Raw genomic sequence first — 15,261 nt, forward strand, 5'->3', positions numbered from 1 at the left:
CTTCTTACATATATGCCTACATTTTAAAAGATGTGTGACGCGGGTGAAAATAATTAGAAACGTTGATTGAACATGGCGAAAAAGAAAACAAACACAAAAACGGAACAACCCGACCTTCTTGTACTCGCAAAGAAAGGCGATTACCAAAGACTCTTCACGTATAGCATATGTATTGAAGCCACCACAAAATCATTCCACCACCCTTCGGTTATTATGTTTCAGTTTTACATGGAAACGCCAATCAAGACAGCATGGTGAAAGACAAAATATGGATCAACGGTACAGAGACCCGCTCACAACGCAGTATAGTAAAACACATACCTTAATCCCATGTAATACGCGCTTGGACATTCAATTTATACTAGCTTAGTTTACGCAAACAAAATATGATATTTTTGATAGGAAGTTTTGATTCTAGTTTATTTTTGTGTTTTGTGGTACAAGGCTTTTCTGGTCGTTAAATAAATTGTATAAAGCATTTTGAAATTAGCACTTTGGGAATTTAAATAACAAACAACAGTTAAACGCCCAAATGGGACAAATTGTAACACATAAAAACATTGTTGGTGTTTTAAAAACTGCTCCCAACAAAGCCAATGACACAATCTTCTAATAATTTACATCTGTGTTACAAAACTAACACAATAGCACCTGAATTCTAGGACAGGTCGAAAAAACAGGACATAGTGTAAGAAAAAAATGTGGAATCCATACAGCTGTGTGTAGGACTGAACGAATCGGTTGACAGATTCATTCCACATAGAGCTGGTTCGGCGAAATGCCAAAACACATAAATTTCCCAGAAGCCGGGAAGCCTCGTATCCTGGGCTTCTCACACGAGGCAGTTCGAAAACAACTGGTAATCCAGAGGGAGCGAGAAAGGTAACCGGGCACCGAGCGGAAGTGACGCACTTCTGCGTGGGTACGTCATAACAACTGACGTCAGCAGCAAATCAATCTCGAAACACAAGAGCTTCCGTGTAGGGAATGGCGTTGGTAACCGTTATGTGTGTTTTGTAATCAATCAAACACATAGATGAACGTTGAGGACTGAATTTGGTTTGGATTAATATCCTTTGATTTGTCTGTTTGACGAAACCACGAAACATTCATGCATGGAAAGAACAAGTTCAGCACTTGCAGCAAAGTCACACTATGTCAAATTTTGACCAAACAATGTCCACTAAATCCCAAAGCAGGCTAATTTGAAACAAGATCGCCACCAAGCAGGGACATATTACAGTGATTAGGTATCAGAACAAACCATTTGATACAGAACAAATCCCACTATGAAGGGATTGGGTCAGACAGAAAACTATCAAAGAACCACTTTGATGTGTGATGGCACGTTCCCACCGGGGGTAACAGCTCCCCAAAGGGAAATCACATTTATTCTCTTCCTAATAACAAATCAAGGATTTCCAACTTCCACTAGCGACTTCCGCTAGAAAGCATGACAATATCCGCAGGTTTCAAAGCTGCTGTCACACGTATGGGTAATTTACACATTTGGTGGCCATTCAAAGCGGTTACGACCACGATTTGTGTTGTCATCTGTAAACAAAGTTTTCTAGATGATCAACCAAAACAAAATCTCGTATAAACTGTACTTTGAGTTAAAAGGAGATCATTTCTGTTTGAAACGACTTTACAAGATTAACTTGGACTTCATAGAATTCAATTAGATAAATGAACAATTGTTTACACTTTCGAGGAAATATGAATAACATACATCATTGGTGTGTTTTGTATTCAATGCGGTTTCTTACTCATATGCCATTGATGGTTTGCTCTCAACTGACGTTGGTATTATCGTGCTTGACCAGTTTGTCCGCCCTCTGTGTGTATAATTGTGGTGTGATTCATAGGTCGTCAACATCAAGTTTGTCAGACTAATTGGATGTTAGGCATGACATTCTCAACAGGACAACCTTAGTGAAGCAAGTTTATTGTATGTTGGGCAGCCTATGCCTCACACACCTACAGCACGTACAGTTTTTGAAACAACAAACTGCAGCAAACTTAAGGAATTTGGGCAAAAACTTTTGGGATATGAAACTCCTCAAAAGTGACCAAAAAATGTCCGCAGAACAAAACAATTCTAAGAAAATAAAGCAGCAAAGTTTTTAGGAGAAATAAACTGCAAAAAACATATTTGTGTTTAAAAATACGTTCAAATTATTTCACATAACTTGACGTTCACACCTAACTAAAAAGACTTTGCTAGAGCTGGAATTCGGCGAGCGACAACCTATACCAGACTTTAAAATGGCGTACGGAAAAATGGCTTCAGGCAGAAACCAAGGGTGATAGCAAAGTATCAAATCTTTAACAAACAGAAACACTCGTACCAAAGCTGATGTTCAAAACAACGACGCAATTTGCAAACTGAAACCAAGACTCGAAGAATATGAATGAGATTAAACGAGAAAACAAGGTGATTCAGTTGGAACCTACATCAGCAGATGTTTTATAATGTCGCGTCTTATCCAAACAAACTCCGGAAGGATTAGGATTTAGAAAGGCGAGTTTCCCCTGCGGCAAGTTCATTCCACCTCTAACAGCCGTTTATGACTCGGGTACTTTCCGACTAGGGCCTAACTCCGGATAAATAATTCAGACGGAAAAGGCAGGCACTAAAGTGTGTGCAATGACATAATTTCAGTTGGAAAACAGGGTGAATCATCAGCAGAAATTCCCAACCGGCACTTGATAATTCAAACCCCGAGAAGGTTGGAAAAGCATATGTGGCTTTTGCAAAATTAATACACGACAATTTTCAACAACCCCAAAGGTTGTATAAAGTGGTGAACCCAAAATTGGACATTATTATGTCATTTTTGGTTTTTGTGCATCACGACGGACTTTTGCAAATGTGTTTTGTGGTGCTTTGGACTTTTAACGTGATTAATGAAAAATTTGTGCCTAGAGGTATCTAACTACAGTAAGATCCACTACTCAAACTTTTTTGCTTTAAACGGTTTATCTAAATTTTCGTATTGATTATATGTTTTAACAACAACCGAACATTTAGTAAGATCCCTAATTTATGATTTACACACAAACATAGACTTAACAAAAGTGATTTACTATAAAAAGTACACCATATTTTCCGTGCAGTTCACCATTTTCCACGTGAATAATAAAACCCATCTGAAAACATTGTGTTCGGGTGGCCAAAGGACCAAGTTATATTACTAGTAGTCAACACCAAAGAGCATTCTAACTGGTATTGCAGAAATGTGCATCGCAAAATCACTTTAATAATGTTGAAACTGTACGTATATTTAAACACTTGTAAATGTCACCCTTACTGTTTGCTGTATAGTTGCGGTAAAACCATTAGGCAAGCCTGGTAGTTTTGAGGTTCTGCATACAATCATGAATCACAGGTAAAAAAGTTTTTTTCAAGGCAAGTGACAAACCGAGACGACGTTTACGTTACGGATCAATTGTGGAGCTTGAAGTCACTTCTAAAAATATTCAAGTGACAATAGTTACACCGGAAAGGCACGGGAGAAAATTAGAATTTGAATAATTTGGTTCAACTTTTCAACTTGAAATTCAATCTATACGCACGTAAAGGTAACGTGAACCCAATATTTCGGGGAACAAAATTTTTAAAACAAAAAATTAAAGGAAACGGACAAGAAAAATGTACCAACATATTTTTAAGTGGACATGGGCGTTTAACATTTTAATTCATCTTAATACTTTTTTTAAAAATTTAATTAACCTCATTTACGCAGTTTTGTTTTCGAAAGGCGATGATTTTACAAAAAGTTTACTTGAATGAAACAAAACACATTTGTTTAAATGAAGAAAAAACAGGAAAAGTACTAACCAACAACATAACAACTCTCTAAACAGAATTATTATGACCCACCCAACCCTCTTAAGTTGAACCAAACGTTTTCGAAAACTTGTCATCGCGATGAAGCAGGTTGCGACAGACATTCGAACAAATTGCGCCACTGAAATCACCGTCAAAACACTTCGCTCCCCTTAAGCGATCACGCGCACCCTCATTGTGACGTAATAGAGTTCATCGAACGTTCGACAAACAACGTTGGTGGTTCAGGTGACTTTGGAAAGTTCGAAAACGACCAAAAACAACGGCACCAATCTGACTCGAGCATGAACGTTTCAGCACCGCTACATTTAACTCCGCAACGTCACCACGTGACCATGCTTGACAACCATTAAGAAGTATTTTATTTGTGATTTTCCCACGACGGAATATCGACAAAAAATGGTCAACGGTCGGATTATATGAGTCAGCAATACAATATTGGGCGGGATAGTTTGAATTGCCCCCGGCGGATATGATTTGAGAAAACAAATTTATTTTAGGGCGGGAGCATATGCGTCACTCTGTCGTACATCGTCATGTCTTCGGCAAAGTAAAAAGTTTGATGTGTTACCTAACTTTAAAAGTTATATTAATAAAGGTTTAGACCAACACTTTCCTAATTTTGTTGCTTTTAACTTTAAAACGAACAAAACACTAAAGGAAAATCAGTCTTAACGTCCATCGTTTGAATAGCCATCGAGTTAAAGAAAAATAATAACTGTAAAACAGCTTTCAAAATTCACCAAAAAAAATCGAGACAATCATTATACATCAGCTTTGGGGAAACCAAGCAATTGAAGTCCAAGGTTAAAAAGCAAAATTTAAAATCAGTGTGGATGAAGTCATTCTGTTTTTTTTTTTTATAAAAGTTGACCGCTTTCTTTGTGCCATGGGGGTTAGTGACTCTACCAGGCGGCAGGCGTAGGACCACCACGACGAAAAACAACTTTCGAAAAATTGGGAAACCAAAGAAAGCTTTCGACGCGCATCAAACGACACACGTCAAAATGAACATCTGTCTACTGTAAAGCAACGAATATGAATCATCAGAAAGAAACAAAAGAGACGCGAGGAGGGTGGCATCAAAAGATCAGGGACTGGCTAGGCGGAACATAAGGACAATAAATGCCTTATCAAGTCTTCGTTCAACAGTGATTCACATCGGCGCTGACCGATAGCTTCATCTGACAAACAGTTGATTCAGTCACGAATTGGGCAAACAAGCGGGCGGTGATATATAAAACATTGCGGCGAGACGAGCACGGAAAGGTTTCAAGCATGAAACAGCTTTTAAATTAGGATTCGGCCACCAACGCTTGTGACTCATTTCAAGTTGGTTTGCCAGTTTGTTTGACAAATTAGAAACTAGTGTGTTGATTTGGATACAAAATGTCTTAAATCTATCTGGGAAAAATGATTTGAAAATCGAATAATTTTTATGGAACTTTCCGCTTTTTGTAATCGATAAAATACTGTAAATTATTCAAGTTTGTAAAGTACAGTAAAGTTTCAATAAAATTCAACGATCAATGCCCGTCGACAACTTTCAAGGCATGTCATTTTGCACAGTATTTTACATCAAAGCAATGAAAAAACGATCTCTTTCTAGTATTATTACCAAGCGAAATTGTTTAGAAAATATCGATTTTATGCGTTTAAAAGTGTGTTGCGCAATTATTTTTGTAAGCAATAGTGGCATCCGTTTGTTAAAAACAACTGTATATTACGGATATGTACCAATGTAACAAACTTTACCGAAATTCGGCCTTTACAGACTTTTTTGTCTGTTATATGTTGTTTCCTAACTGAACGTATGTTGTTCGGGTATAACAAGCTGCAGAAATACTGACAAAACATGCAACCAAATTTTAAAACTATTTATGTTGACAGAAAAGTTTAATAAACATTTTGTAAAAAAAATACATTTGACAGTGGAGGATTATTTAGTTTAAAGTTTTAAAAACGTTAGTAAAACAAAAGCTGTACAAAACGTATGATACAAACAAATTCGTCTTTCATTGGATTCCATCGCTTTGTGTGCGCTAATGGAGTACAATATAAAATTTAGACCTAACAAAACCGACCTTAAACAACCACCATGTTCATGTTTTTCTCACAACAGAAAAATCTTAAGCTCAACAAAGTTAAACGACCAAAACGGTCGCAAACGGTCAAAACGGTTATGTGTCGTTCCTGCACATAAGGAAGACGAAGAAACTTTCCTTAAAAATATTTTAAAACTTTGTAAATACACATCATTTACGAGACAAAATATGGCCACACAAATGTATCCAAACAGACTAGTTTTGTCAGTAAATCCTTTACAGCTAAAATTCCTAACGACTAACTCAATAGACGAGTTCGCCCGTGGTCGGCCAACAAAATGGCGACCGTTTTCCAAAAAATTTAGCGCAAAACTCGTCATCGGGAACAAACAAGATGAAATGAAAGTCAATAGCGCAGTAGACGCCAGACTGGGAACTTCGGAAACCGTTAAGAAAACACATGAGCAACTACGAACTCGAAAACAAATTTGTAAGATTGACACTGAGTTGTGGATTTATTGAGGATCGGCCCTAATACGAATTCCTAGAAATCGTCAAGGACGTTTTTTTCGCCAAGGTCAAAACGTGAAAGCTCCAACCACACAGTTGTAACTACAAAGTAATTGTGGGATTGGGCAGGAGCTTCGCACATTGATTTCAATCGTCATGCAAGTGATAAAAAGATTTAAAAATGCGACAAATCGGTACTAAATTGCAACAATCACAAAGAACGGGCCAAAAACCATATTGTCGTGGTACAAGTTTCTTGTCCCACACAAAAGACAAAAGACTTGTTACTAAAAGGCAATTATCGACAAAAAATCCTATGCTGACGGAAAAATAACAAATCACTTAGCAAACGGGTTAACTCAGTAACGCCATCTAGCGGTTTAAGTTTGAAATACACTTTGCCGCCAAATTCAAACAAAATTTCAAAACCAATAATCAAACCAACACAATAAGAAGCCAACATGTCTGCCCTACTACAAAATAAGAGGTAAAACAACATTTATTTTGCTAACCTGGTCTTGGGTTTCTTGGGTTGCAAGCCATATCATCAGCAAGCATCAGAATGATTTGACTAAAAATAAATAAAAGGTGGCAAGTTAACACATTTTTTTATAATTGATATTTAACATTTACTCACAACATATATTTAAATTTTAAACAATGCTGTTTCCATTTTAGTTTTCTATTCGTATTTTTATTTGACAACTTGAATAATAGTACTGTGCAACACAAATAACAGAAGAATATAAAAACCTGTCTGGAATGCCCAGTCTTTTCACACTTCTATAGACAGATAGAGCATTGGCAACATGGCGATAGTTAAACCAAAATCTTGACGTGCAAACCTACAAAAGTTAAAATTTATGTTATTTTTTTCCTGTAGATATGAATTTTTTTTTGTTTCTTACCAATACAGCCCAGTTGTTTGTATGGGAACTGCCAGAAAAGTGCTTGTTAACCTGAAAAACATTTTGTTTATTCTATCACCGTACTAACTGTTTCTCAATATGTAATGGTTATATATTTCGACTGGCACAGACAATACTAAAATCAAGGCACAATTGTGAATTATTGTTGGCAGCTGGTATGTAAAATTGTAAGACATTGTCAAAAATTACAACACTTAATTCCAAATAATTAAGGTGTTAGAAAGTGTAAATCTTGGACATTTATTACATTTCTACTAATATTCAAAAACTATTGCTTGACCTTTGTGGTACTTAACAAATGATACAATATTGAAAATGTTCAATAAAACTACAAACCTCTTGGGTAACTTTTGTATTCTTTGCCAAAGAAGCATGACTGGTCGAAATTATGTACAAGAGAAAAGCTAATGGAGTAATATTAATATGCATGTTGCCATACAAAATCACAGTGTTACTACAATAAGCATAGGAGTCAGAACTATGAACTAATAAAAAATTTAATCCTAAATTGAAGTGCTAAAGAAAAATTTATGGCAGCAGTATTGCAAAAAAATGTTTGTTACAAATATATACATTTTATATGTGCATATTTTCTGTGTAATTTGTAGCATAGTACCAATGTTATACCAATATAACATAAACAAGCATACATAATAATAAATATTCCTGTGTTAAAACAGGTGTACACAATAATTGCCTAAATAAACCATGAAACAAGCAATACCAAAATTATTACAATAAAAACTACAATAAATCGATACCAATGTACAAATCGAAACATATACGCGCAAAAAGTAAATAAACTGCAAAATCCGCATTAATGAGTAATTGCAGTCATGTAAGCCGCGTTTTAAAAATTTGCAAAGCTAAATCGAATTTCCTGGCATTAGCGAATCGGCTCGGGTAACCACTGCGAGCCAAACTACCCATGCGTGCAATAACTCGTATCAGCACATGTTTTCATGCGTTTTGATAACGGATGCTGTTTTAGAACGTTGTGCAAAAATTTTGTACCCATATATCAGCGAAAAAATTAGCAAGTGAAAATAACTATGTAAGGTAAAAAAAAACAGTTGGAGGGCAAGGTTTTTTTTTATCTGGGACTAAATTTACACCAAGGGGTTATTTGGCATCTCGTAGAGGTATATTTTATTATTTTTGAGTTTTGGGAATATAAATATTGTGTCAAGGATCCCTGGGTGAAATTTTGTTTTTGAAACCCTTCATTGAATGGGATGAACAATTGACAAACAGTCAATAAATTACTGTACACTGCCAAACATAACAAACATTAAGTATTGATTTAAAACTACACAGGCACATTCGTGACAAAATGCACACCATTTAAAACCCATAACATGTCAAAGCTTATCTATAAATATTGAGGGAACGGCCTGTTAAATGTCTTCAGACGTGACTGCTGGTGGTACCGGTTGCTATGGCACAGACAAATGGACGGTTGCCAAGTTTCGTTTGAACGCCTTTTTCTGATCGTTTGGTCTCGTTGTGTGGCATGATTGACTTTTTTCTTGCTTAACAACTAACGAAATAAGGGATTTTTAGTGTAAACTGCTGCAAAAACGTTGGTAAACTACCATACCAGATTAAAAATGTATACTGGAAAATGTAAACTATCATAAAAAGTACTTTTTTATTTGCCCAATACACTAATACAAAACAATATATTGATTGTAGAGTTCCTTAAAAGTGGTTAAACAAGTTACAGAGAGCATGATTTAATTTGTTTGTAATTTTCAGAACATGCAATATAGGCTACAATAGTTATTGCAAAAATGGCTAGAACAAAAAAATCTGCTGCAAAAACTGCTGGATCTCCAAAAAAGACACCAACCAAGCGCAAGGCAGATGATGCAGCAAAAACTGTTACTGTGAAAAAAGAAGATGATGTACCTAGCACCTCATCCGATTCTGATAAACAAGAGAAAGTTGTTACATTTTCTGGTGCAGTTCCAATTGATGATCAGTGTCCAGTAGACGTGAAAAAATATCATGTAGCAGTTGAAGGCGATACAGTGTACAATGCAATGCTAAACCAGACCAACATTGGTTTCAACAATAACAAGTACTATATACTGCAGGTTGTTAAGCACAACAAGCTACCAGAGTACCACGTTTGGTTTAGATGGGGTAGGGTAGGGAAAGTAGCAGGGACCACATTTAAACCAGGCACATTACAGTCAACTGCTGATCTTTTCAGAAGAAAGTTTCAGGAAAAGACTGGCAACGTTTGGCATTTTAGGGAGAACTTTAAAAAGAGGAAAGGAAAATATGACATGGTTGAAATTGATTATGGCGATGATAAACAAAAAGAGGAGACTGATGCTGCTCCAAAGAAACCAAAAGTTGAGGTCCCATCCAAACTAGACAAGCGAGTTCAAGATGTTTTACGCCTAATTTTCGACACTCAAGAATGGGAGGCATCAGTGAAAGAGATGAAGTTTGATATAAAGAAAGCACCTTTAGGAAAACTGACCAATCAACAGATAACAGCTGGATATGAGTCGCTGAAGAAAATCGAAACTTGCATTCAGAATAAAAAGATGGGGAATGAGTTAACTGAAGCATGTAGTGAGTTCTACACCAGAATTCCTCATGATTTTGGAATGAAACGTCCACCCCTTATTAAAACACCACAGGAATTGAAAGAAAAATTGCAGTTAATTGAAGCTCTTGGTGACCTACAAATTGCAATAAATATCTTGGATGAAAAGCCTGAAGACGATAATGTCAATGTCCTCGATGGATACTATAAGTCTCTTGGTTGTGATTTGGTGCCACTGAATAAAACTGACAGTGAGTACAAAGAAATTGCAAAGTATCTAAAAAATACTCATGGAAGCACACACAGGCAATACACTCTGGAAGCTGAAGATATCTTTCAAGTTCACAGAGAAAATGACAGCAAAAGATTCAAAGAAGACATTGGCACTAGAATGCTCCTTTGGCATGGATCTAGATTAACCAATTGGTGTGGCATTTTAAAGCAAGGTCTCAGAATTGCACCCCCTGAGGCCCCAGTAACTGGATACATGTTTGGAAAAGGTGTCTACTTTGCAGATATGGTTTCAAAGTCTGCCAACTATTGCTTCACAAGCCATAGGCAACCTATTGGATTTCTACTTGTTTGTGAGGTGGCTTTGGGAAATATGAATGAAAAGTTACATGCTGATTGCTATGCTAACCAACTTCCAGATGGAAAGCACAGCACAAAAGGTGTAGGTCAGACAGCACCTGATCCAAAGCAAGCCACCAAATTACCAGACGGAGCAGTTTTACCTTATGGAAAACCTAAAAAAGTCAATCAGAAGAATGCATATTTGTTTTACAATGAATACATTGTATACGATACTGCACAAATAAAGCCAAGGTACCTTGTAAAAGCTCGTTTCAAGTACTGAAGTCAAACCCAAAATTTTTAAATGATATGAGGTGGTTTTATCATAGAGTTTTACTGTTTGCAGTGTGATTTCAAATTGATTTTAGTGTTTTAGAAGTACTTATGTGTGTTGATTTATTGCTTAGCACTTGATTTTGGTACATATTATAATTCTGTGAGCATGCATGCATGCACACTCTTCTTCAAACTATGTGTTCATTGTTGTAGTTCCAAATCTGTCCTGTGCAAACCTGTAAATGTTTTCATTTATTGATTGTTCTTTTCGGTAACCAGTGAAAATTTGTCTGGCAACTCGTCATGTTATTGTTCTGTAAATATATCATGTACTTCATAATCACTGTTACCCAAATCAAGTTTCCCTATATATTTTAAAGTTTGTGTGCAATTCAAATGTTTAACTATTGTTTTCAGCACATATCTAATTGCAAATTGTGTACATGCACTTCAGGTGTTTTTGATTGTACTAAAACATATTCGTTGTACTGTTTGTTCGAAATAAAGATGGGTACCAATAAAATATGCGTGTCCACTTTGTCCAATGCTGTCTGTTTGGGGGATAAATTATAGTTTGTTACTTTTTGTATTAGACCTTCTCTTAATTAAACATTTGGTATCGAAGTTAATCAGAAGTTTGGCTAATTAAAAAGGGTAATCAACAATTACCCGTAGGATTTTAAGCGCTTGGCATTGCTTACCAGAGGTTGTTGAAGTATTGTGTTTTCAATGGTTTGCTATAGAAACTGTCATGTTGGTGACTTCAAAAAGCGTTTTATACAGGTTTAGGCAGTGAGAAAATAGAGATGTCTTGCAGTTGACAAACTAAAATACATCGTGTTTGCAAATAAAAGCTACATAATACATTGCTGTTTGGCTATAACCCAATTACGTATAATGATCTCAATTGTAACTATTTTTTAAGTTTGTTTTCAATAAAGAACCCAATGTATCATTTAAAATGAGTCAAAAAATCTGTGCTGGTTAAAGCTGTATCAGTAAGGGGGGCTTCTAAAAGGCCAACAAAATGGAGAGCAGACACTTTTTCAACATCTGCAAATGAAGTAAAAAAAACTAGAAAGGTGGCTTTCTGATATACTTCCATTTTATATATTCTATACGATATTTAACAATTTACTATACACATCGTTTTATCTACACATATGATTGTTTTTGCAAGCAAAAACTAATGGGTCCCCACATGCGCGTTTGTGCGGATATACCGTAAACAAACGTCCTGGTTATTTTTTGAGATTCTTAAGAAAAAACTTAATAAGGTCAGTTCACGGTCAGTTTTTAAACACAATTTTCCACAACTGAAAATGTGCTTGATAACTTAATAAAACAACATAGCATAGCTGCGCAAAAACAGCTGATTTCTAATCACCGACACGACTGTCTCGTAAAACGTTCGTCCGGACGTCAAGCTGAGCACTCCCGCTGCATTCACCCTCCTTAAACAAGTGAATTACTCCCTTGAGAGTTGAGACTTCTGTCTGACTGACAGTGTACACATATCATGGGCTGTAAAAGTAACTATTTGGCCGATTAGGGCAAAATTTTAAATACTGAACGAATAACCTACTGCAAACGATTGTTTAACATTTCAGCACATTACGGCTTGTATTTTTGGCCTAAAACTTTTTATTTTGGGGTTTAAGGGGTAAAATGGGTGAATCCAATAAAAAGTTACAAAATTCTTTAGAATACCGTACATTGCACCAACCAAAAAAGCATGAAACTCTCAGATTATGTACTTTAGTCAGTACGGCCATTTAATTTTTTTTTCAATTTGGGGGCCTGTGGGTGAACCGCTGGGTCGTTTGGGGTCAAACTTCAGGAGGATCAAATTTGGATTAATAACAAACATCTGTCCCAATTTGAATAAATTTAAAGCACTCTTTCTTGACCAAACGTGTCTCACAAACCAGCGTTAGACAGAAAAAAGAAAAAAAAATACGGACAAAAACAATATGTGTCCCCTTCAGGGAAGGGGACCCATAATGAAGATATCCCAAGCTCTTCAAGCTGCAATAGGACTGATATTTAACTCCCAATTCTGAGGAAAACCTAAGTCTGTAGTAAATTTGAAACCCACATGAATATGAAATGAAGTGTCCCCCTTAGATAGAAAACAAGACAACCAAAACTTTGAAAGAGCTTGCCGCGAGGACTTCTGTGACAAGACTTAATACTTACAAACTGGTGTAGTATGTTAAAACAGGGCCTGAGAATTGCACCATCAGCCATCATGTGCTTACATGATTGGCAAGGCAGTATACTTTTGCACCAGACATGGTTTCCAAGTCCACTAACTATTATATTGCAAGTGCCATGGATGAAAAAGTAAAACAAGACTATTTTGCTGATAAATTGCCAGTTGACACTTGGAAAGCCCAGTACCAAAGGAAAAGAGTACCAGAAACAAAACAAGCTGTAAAACTTGATGGTTGATGGTGCTATTATTCATTCTGGCAAACCTTAAGCAAATTTTAATAGAAAATCCTTATCTATAATGAGTACATTGTGTACAATAGAGCAGTGCTTGTCAACCTTTTTTGAAGCGGTACACCCTTTTAACGTTCACTCAAAATTTGTACACCCCAGTGAAAAAAATGTTCAACCCTGTAACACACTGATTCTGTGGTCCTAACAGAAATAATGATGAGCAAAATACCAACAAGCCATAATCCACTTTCTACTTCAAAATGAACTACCATTAACATCGATTATGAAATGAAATGTTAAACTATGACGTCACAAATAGAGTTTTGTATCTCAAAATCTACGTACACTAATTGATATGCATGTTGTGCCATATATTGTACACTCCAGTCAGTCTGTTAAACTGAAACCTGCCTATTGTGATACCTAGTCATGGGTATATTATATTTTGTATCTGGTACACCCCAGTACACCCCATCAAAGTGGTACACCCTTTAAAAATTATGGTACACCCTGGGGTGTACAATACACCCGGTTGAAAAGCACTGCAATAGAGCACAGATTAGACCAAAGTTTTTTTTTAAACTGCAGTTCAAATAGTTACAAAAAAATTTCTGTTACACAAATAGCAATTTTAATTTAACACAACACACAAAAATAATCCCTCAGCTGTTTTGTTTATCTTAAACCAATGCACTTTTTTCCTGTTGTTTTGTACAATATTAAATACATTATCTTTTTAATTTGCTTTGTAATACAAAATACAATACCTTGCAAATTGTAAAGTGTTTATTTGCAACAATCCAGCAACATTTTTACCTTTTGTAAATATTTTGATGAATTAGTATCTACTTGTGGGGCTCACTTAAGGTAGAGTAGACCAAACAGACAAAATGCAACAAGGCAAAAATATTTTGGCAGTATGTTTTGCATGCTGCAGCAGATTATAAAAAGAATCGCAACATCATGAAACTTTGATACAAAACAACAAACCACCTCTTTGTTACACCATGCTGTCAATTAATGAATCTCTCATTTTGGTTTGTACCGCGGCGGCAGTGTGATTGTCCCCAAGTTTGAAAACGCTTTCAACTACCGATAGTTCTGTGCTGGTTGTATCCAAACCGCAAAATGCACACCAGTCATTTACCACCATTCCAGCACCAATGACTTCACTTCCGCGATTTATAGTGCCAGCAACAAGAGGCACCTGCAGAAGGGAAGAGAGTTCGTCCTGATCTTCAACACTAGTTTTAGGATGAACTAAACCTCCTTGGTTACTGAAGCAACAATAACTCCCAACTAAAACTTGATCAGTGACAGTTTGGCGAAAGACTTCCACTTTTAGACTGTCGGCTAACATTTCTTCAGTTTCTCTGTCGAGGTCTGGATGCACAAGTGCAACATAATCGTTGCAAGCCACAACGTTACCAAGAGCAGACAAACGTTCCTCCACCCTTTGCAATTTTACCTCATCAGGCAAACAATTACGAATATGCTGCAGTTCTTGGTCAGTTGTTGAGCTGGGTACGAGCAAACCGTGCCGATTTCCAACGCACATTCGGCCTATAATCCGACATCCACCTATTGAGGCATGCACTACTGGAATTGTATCACCAAGTTCAGACTCAAAAACACTGTAGAAATTTTCTGAACCACCAATGGCGACAAGGCAATAGGCGTTAGTGAGCTTGGAAAATACTCCAATTTCATTGTTGTTTTCAAACTGTACGCGAACAGCCATTTTTGCTACTTTGTATGTACTATTCGTTTGCAAAACACGCTTACACCCTGCAGCTGCAGAAATAGATTTAGGTTAAAAAACAAGTCATACAAATGCTTACCTGATAATTATTTAAAGTTTATATTCACCTGGACCTTTTTAACTTTACATCAAACCACCAATTGCACAACTTCTTGCAAAGATCATGTACAAACAAGTTTATGAATAAAATTGCACAACTTCAAGAAATATCAACGTGCGTTTATTTTCACAACGATCCGATTTAAAAAAGACTGCACTTTTTATGTTTAAAAAACGAATTTTACGTTCCAAATATATATTTG

General features: G+C 36.3%; 3 protein-coding genes across 3 annotated transcripts in view; 1 reads left to right on the forward strand and 2 right to left on the reverse strand.

The window, feature by feature from the left end:
- LOC145203845 (GPI-anchor transamidase-like) overlaps positions 1-7,872 on the reverse strand; it is a 42,170-nt gene extending 34,298 nt beyond the window's left edge. The window contains exons 1-4 of the mRNA XM_080076174.1: positions 7,674-7,872; positions 7,317-7,367; positions 7,162-7,253; positions 6,921-6,979 (exon numbers count right to left, since the gene is read on the reverse strand). Of these exons, the coding sequence (XP_079932300.1) occupies positions 6,921-6,979; positions 7,162-7,253; positions 7,317-7,367; positions 7,674-7,766 (295 nt within the window). The 5' untranslated portion in view covers positions 7,767-7,872. The remainder of the gene's footprint in view (positions 1-6,920; positions 6,980-7,161; positions 7,254-7,316; positions 7,368-7,673) is intronic.
- Positions 7,873-8,538: 666 nt separating this feature from the next.
- On the forward strand, positions 8,539-10,875 carry LOC145203844 (poly [ADP-ribose] polymerase 2-like). The gene has a single exon (XM_080076173.1). It carries the CDS (start codon positions 9,131-9,133, stop codon positions 10,754-10,756), a length of 1,626 nt encoding a protein of 541 aa, XP_079932299.1. The 5' UTR covers positions 8,539-9,130; the 3' UTR covers positions 10,757-10,875.
- Positions 10,876-13,965: 3,090 nt separating this feature from the next.
- Positions 13,966-15,158, reverse strand: LOC145203847 (eukaryotic translation initiation factor 6). Its single transcript, XM_080076175.1, has 2 exons — positions 15,067-15,158; positions 13,966-14,991 (listed from the first exon to the last, which is right to left on the reverse strand). The coding sequence occupies exon 2, from the start codon at positions 14,936-14,938 to the stop codon at positions 14,198-14,200; it is 741 nt and encodes a 246-aa protein (XP_079932301.1). The 5' UTR covers positions 14,939-14,991; positions 15,067-15,158; the 3' UTR covers positions 13,966-14,197.
- Positions 15,159-15,261: the final 103 nt, after the last annotated feature.

Source organism: Phallusia mammillata, chromosome 8 (genome assembly GCF_965637545.1).
Source record: "Phallusia mammillata chromosome 8, kaPhaMamm4.hap1.1, whole genome shotgun sequence".
NCBI lineage: Eukaryota > Metazoa > Chordata > Ascidiacea > Phlebobranchia > Ascidiidae > Phallusia > Phallusia mammillata.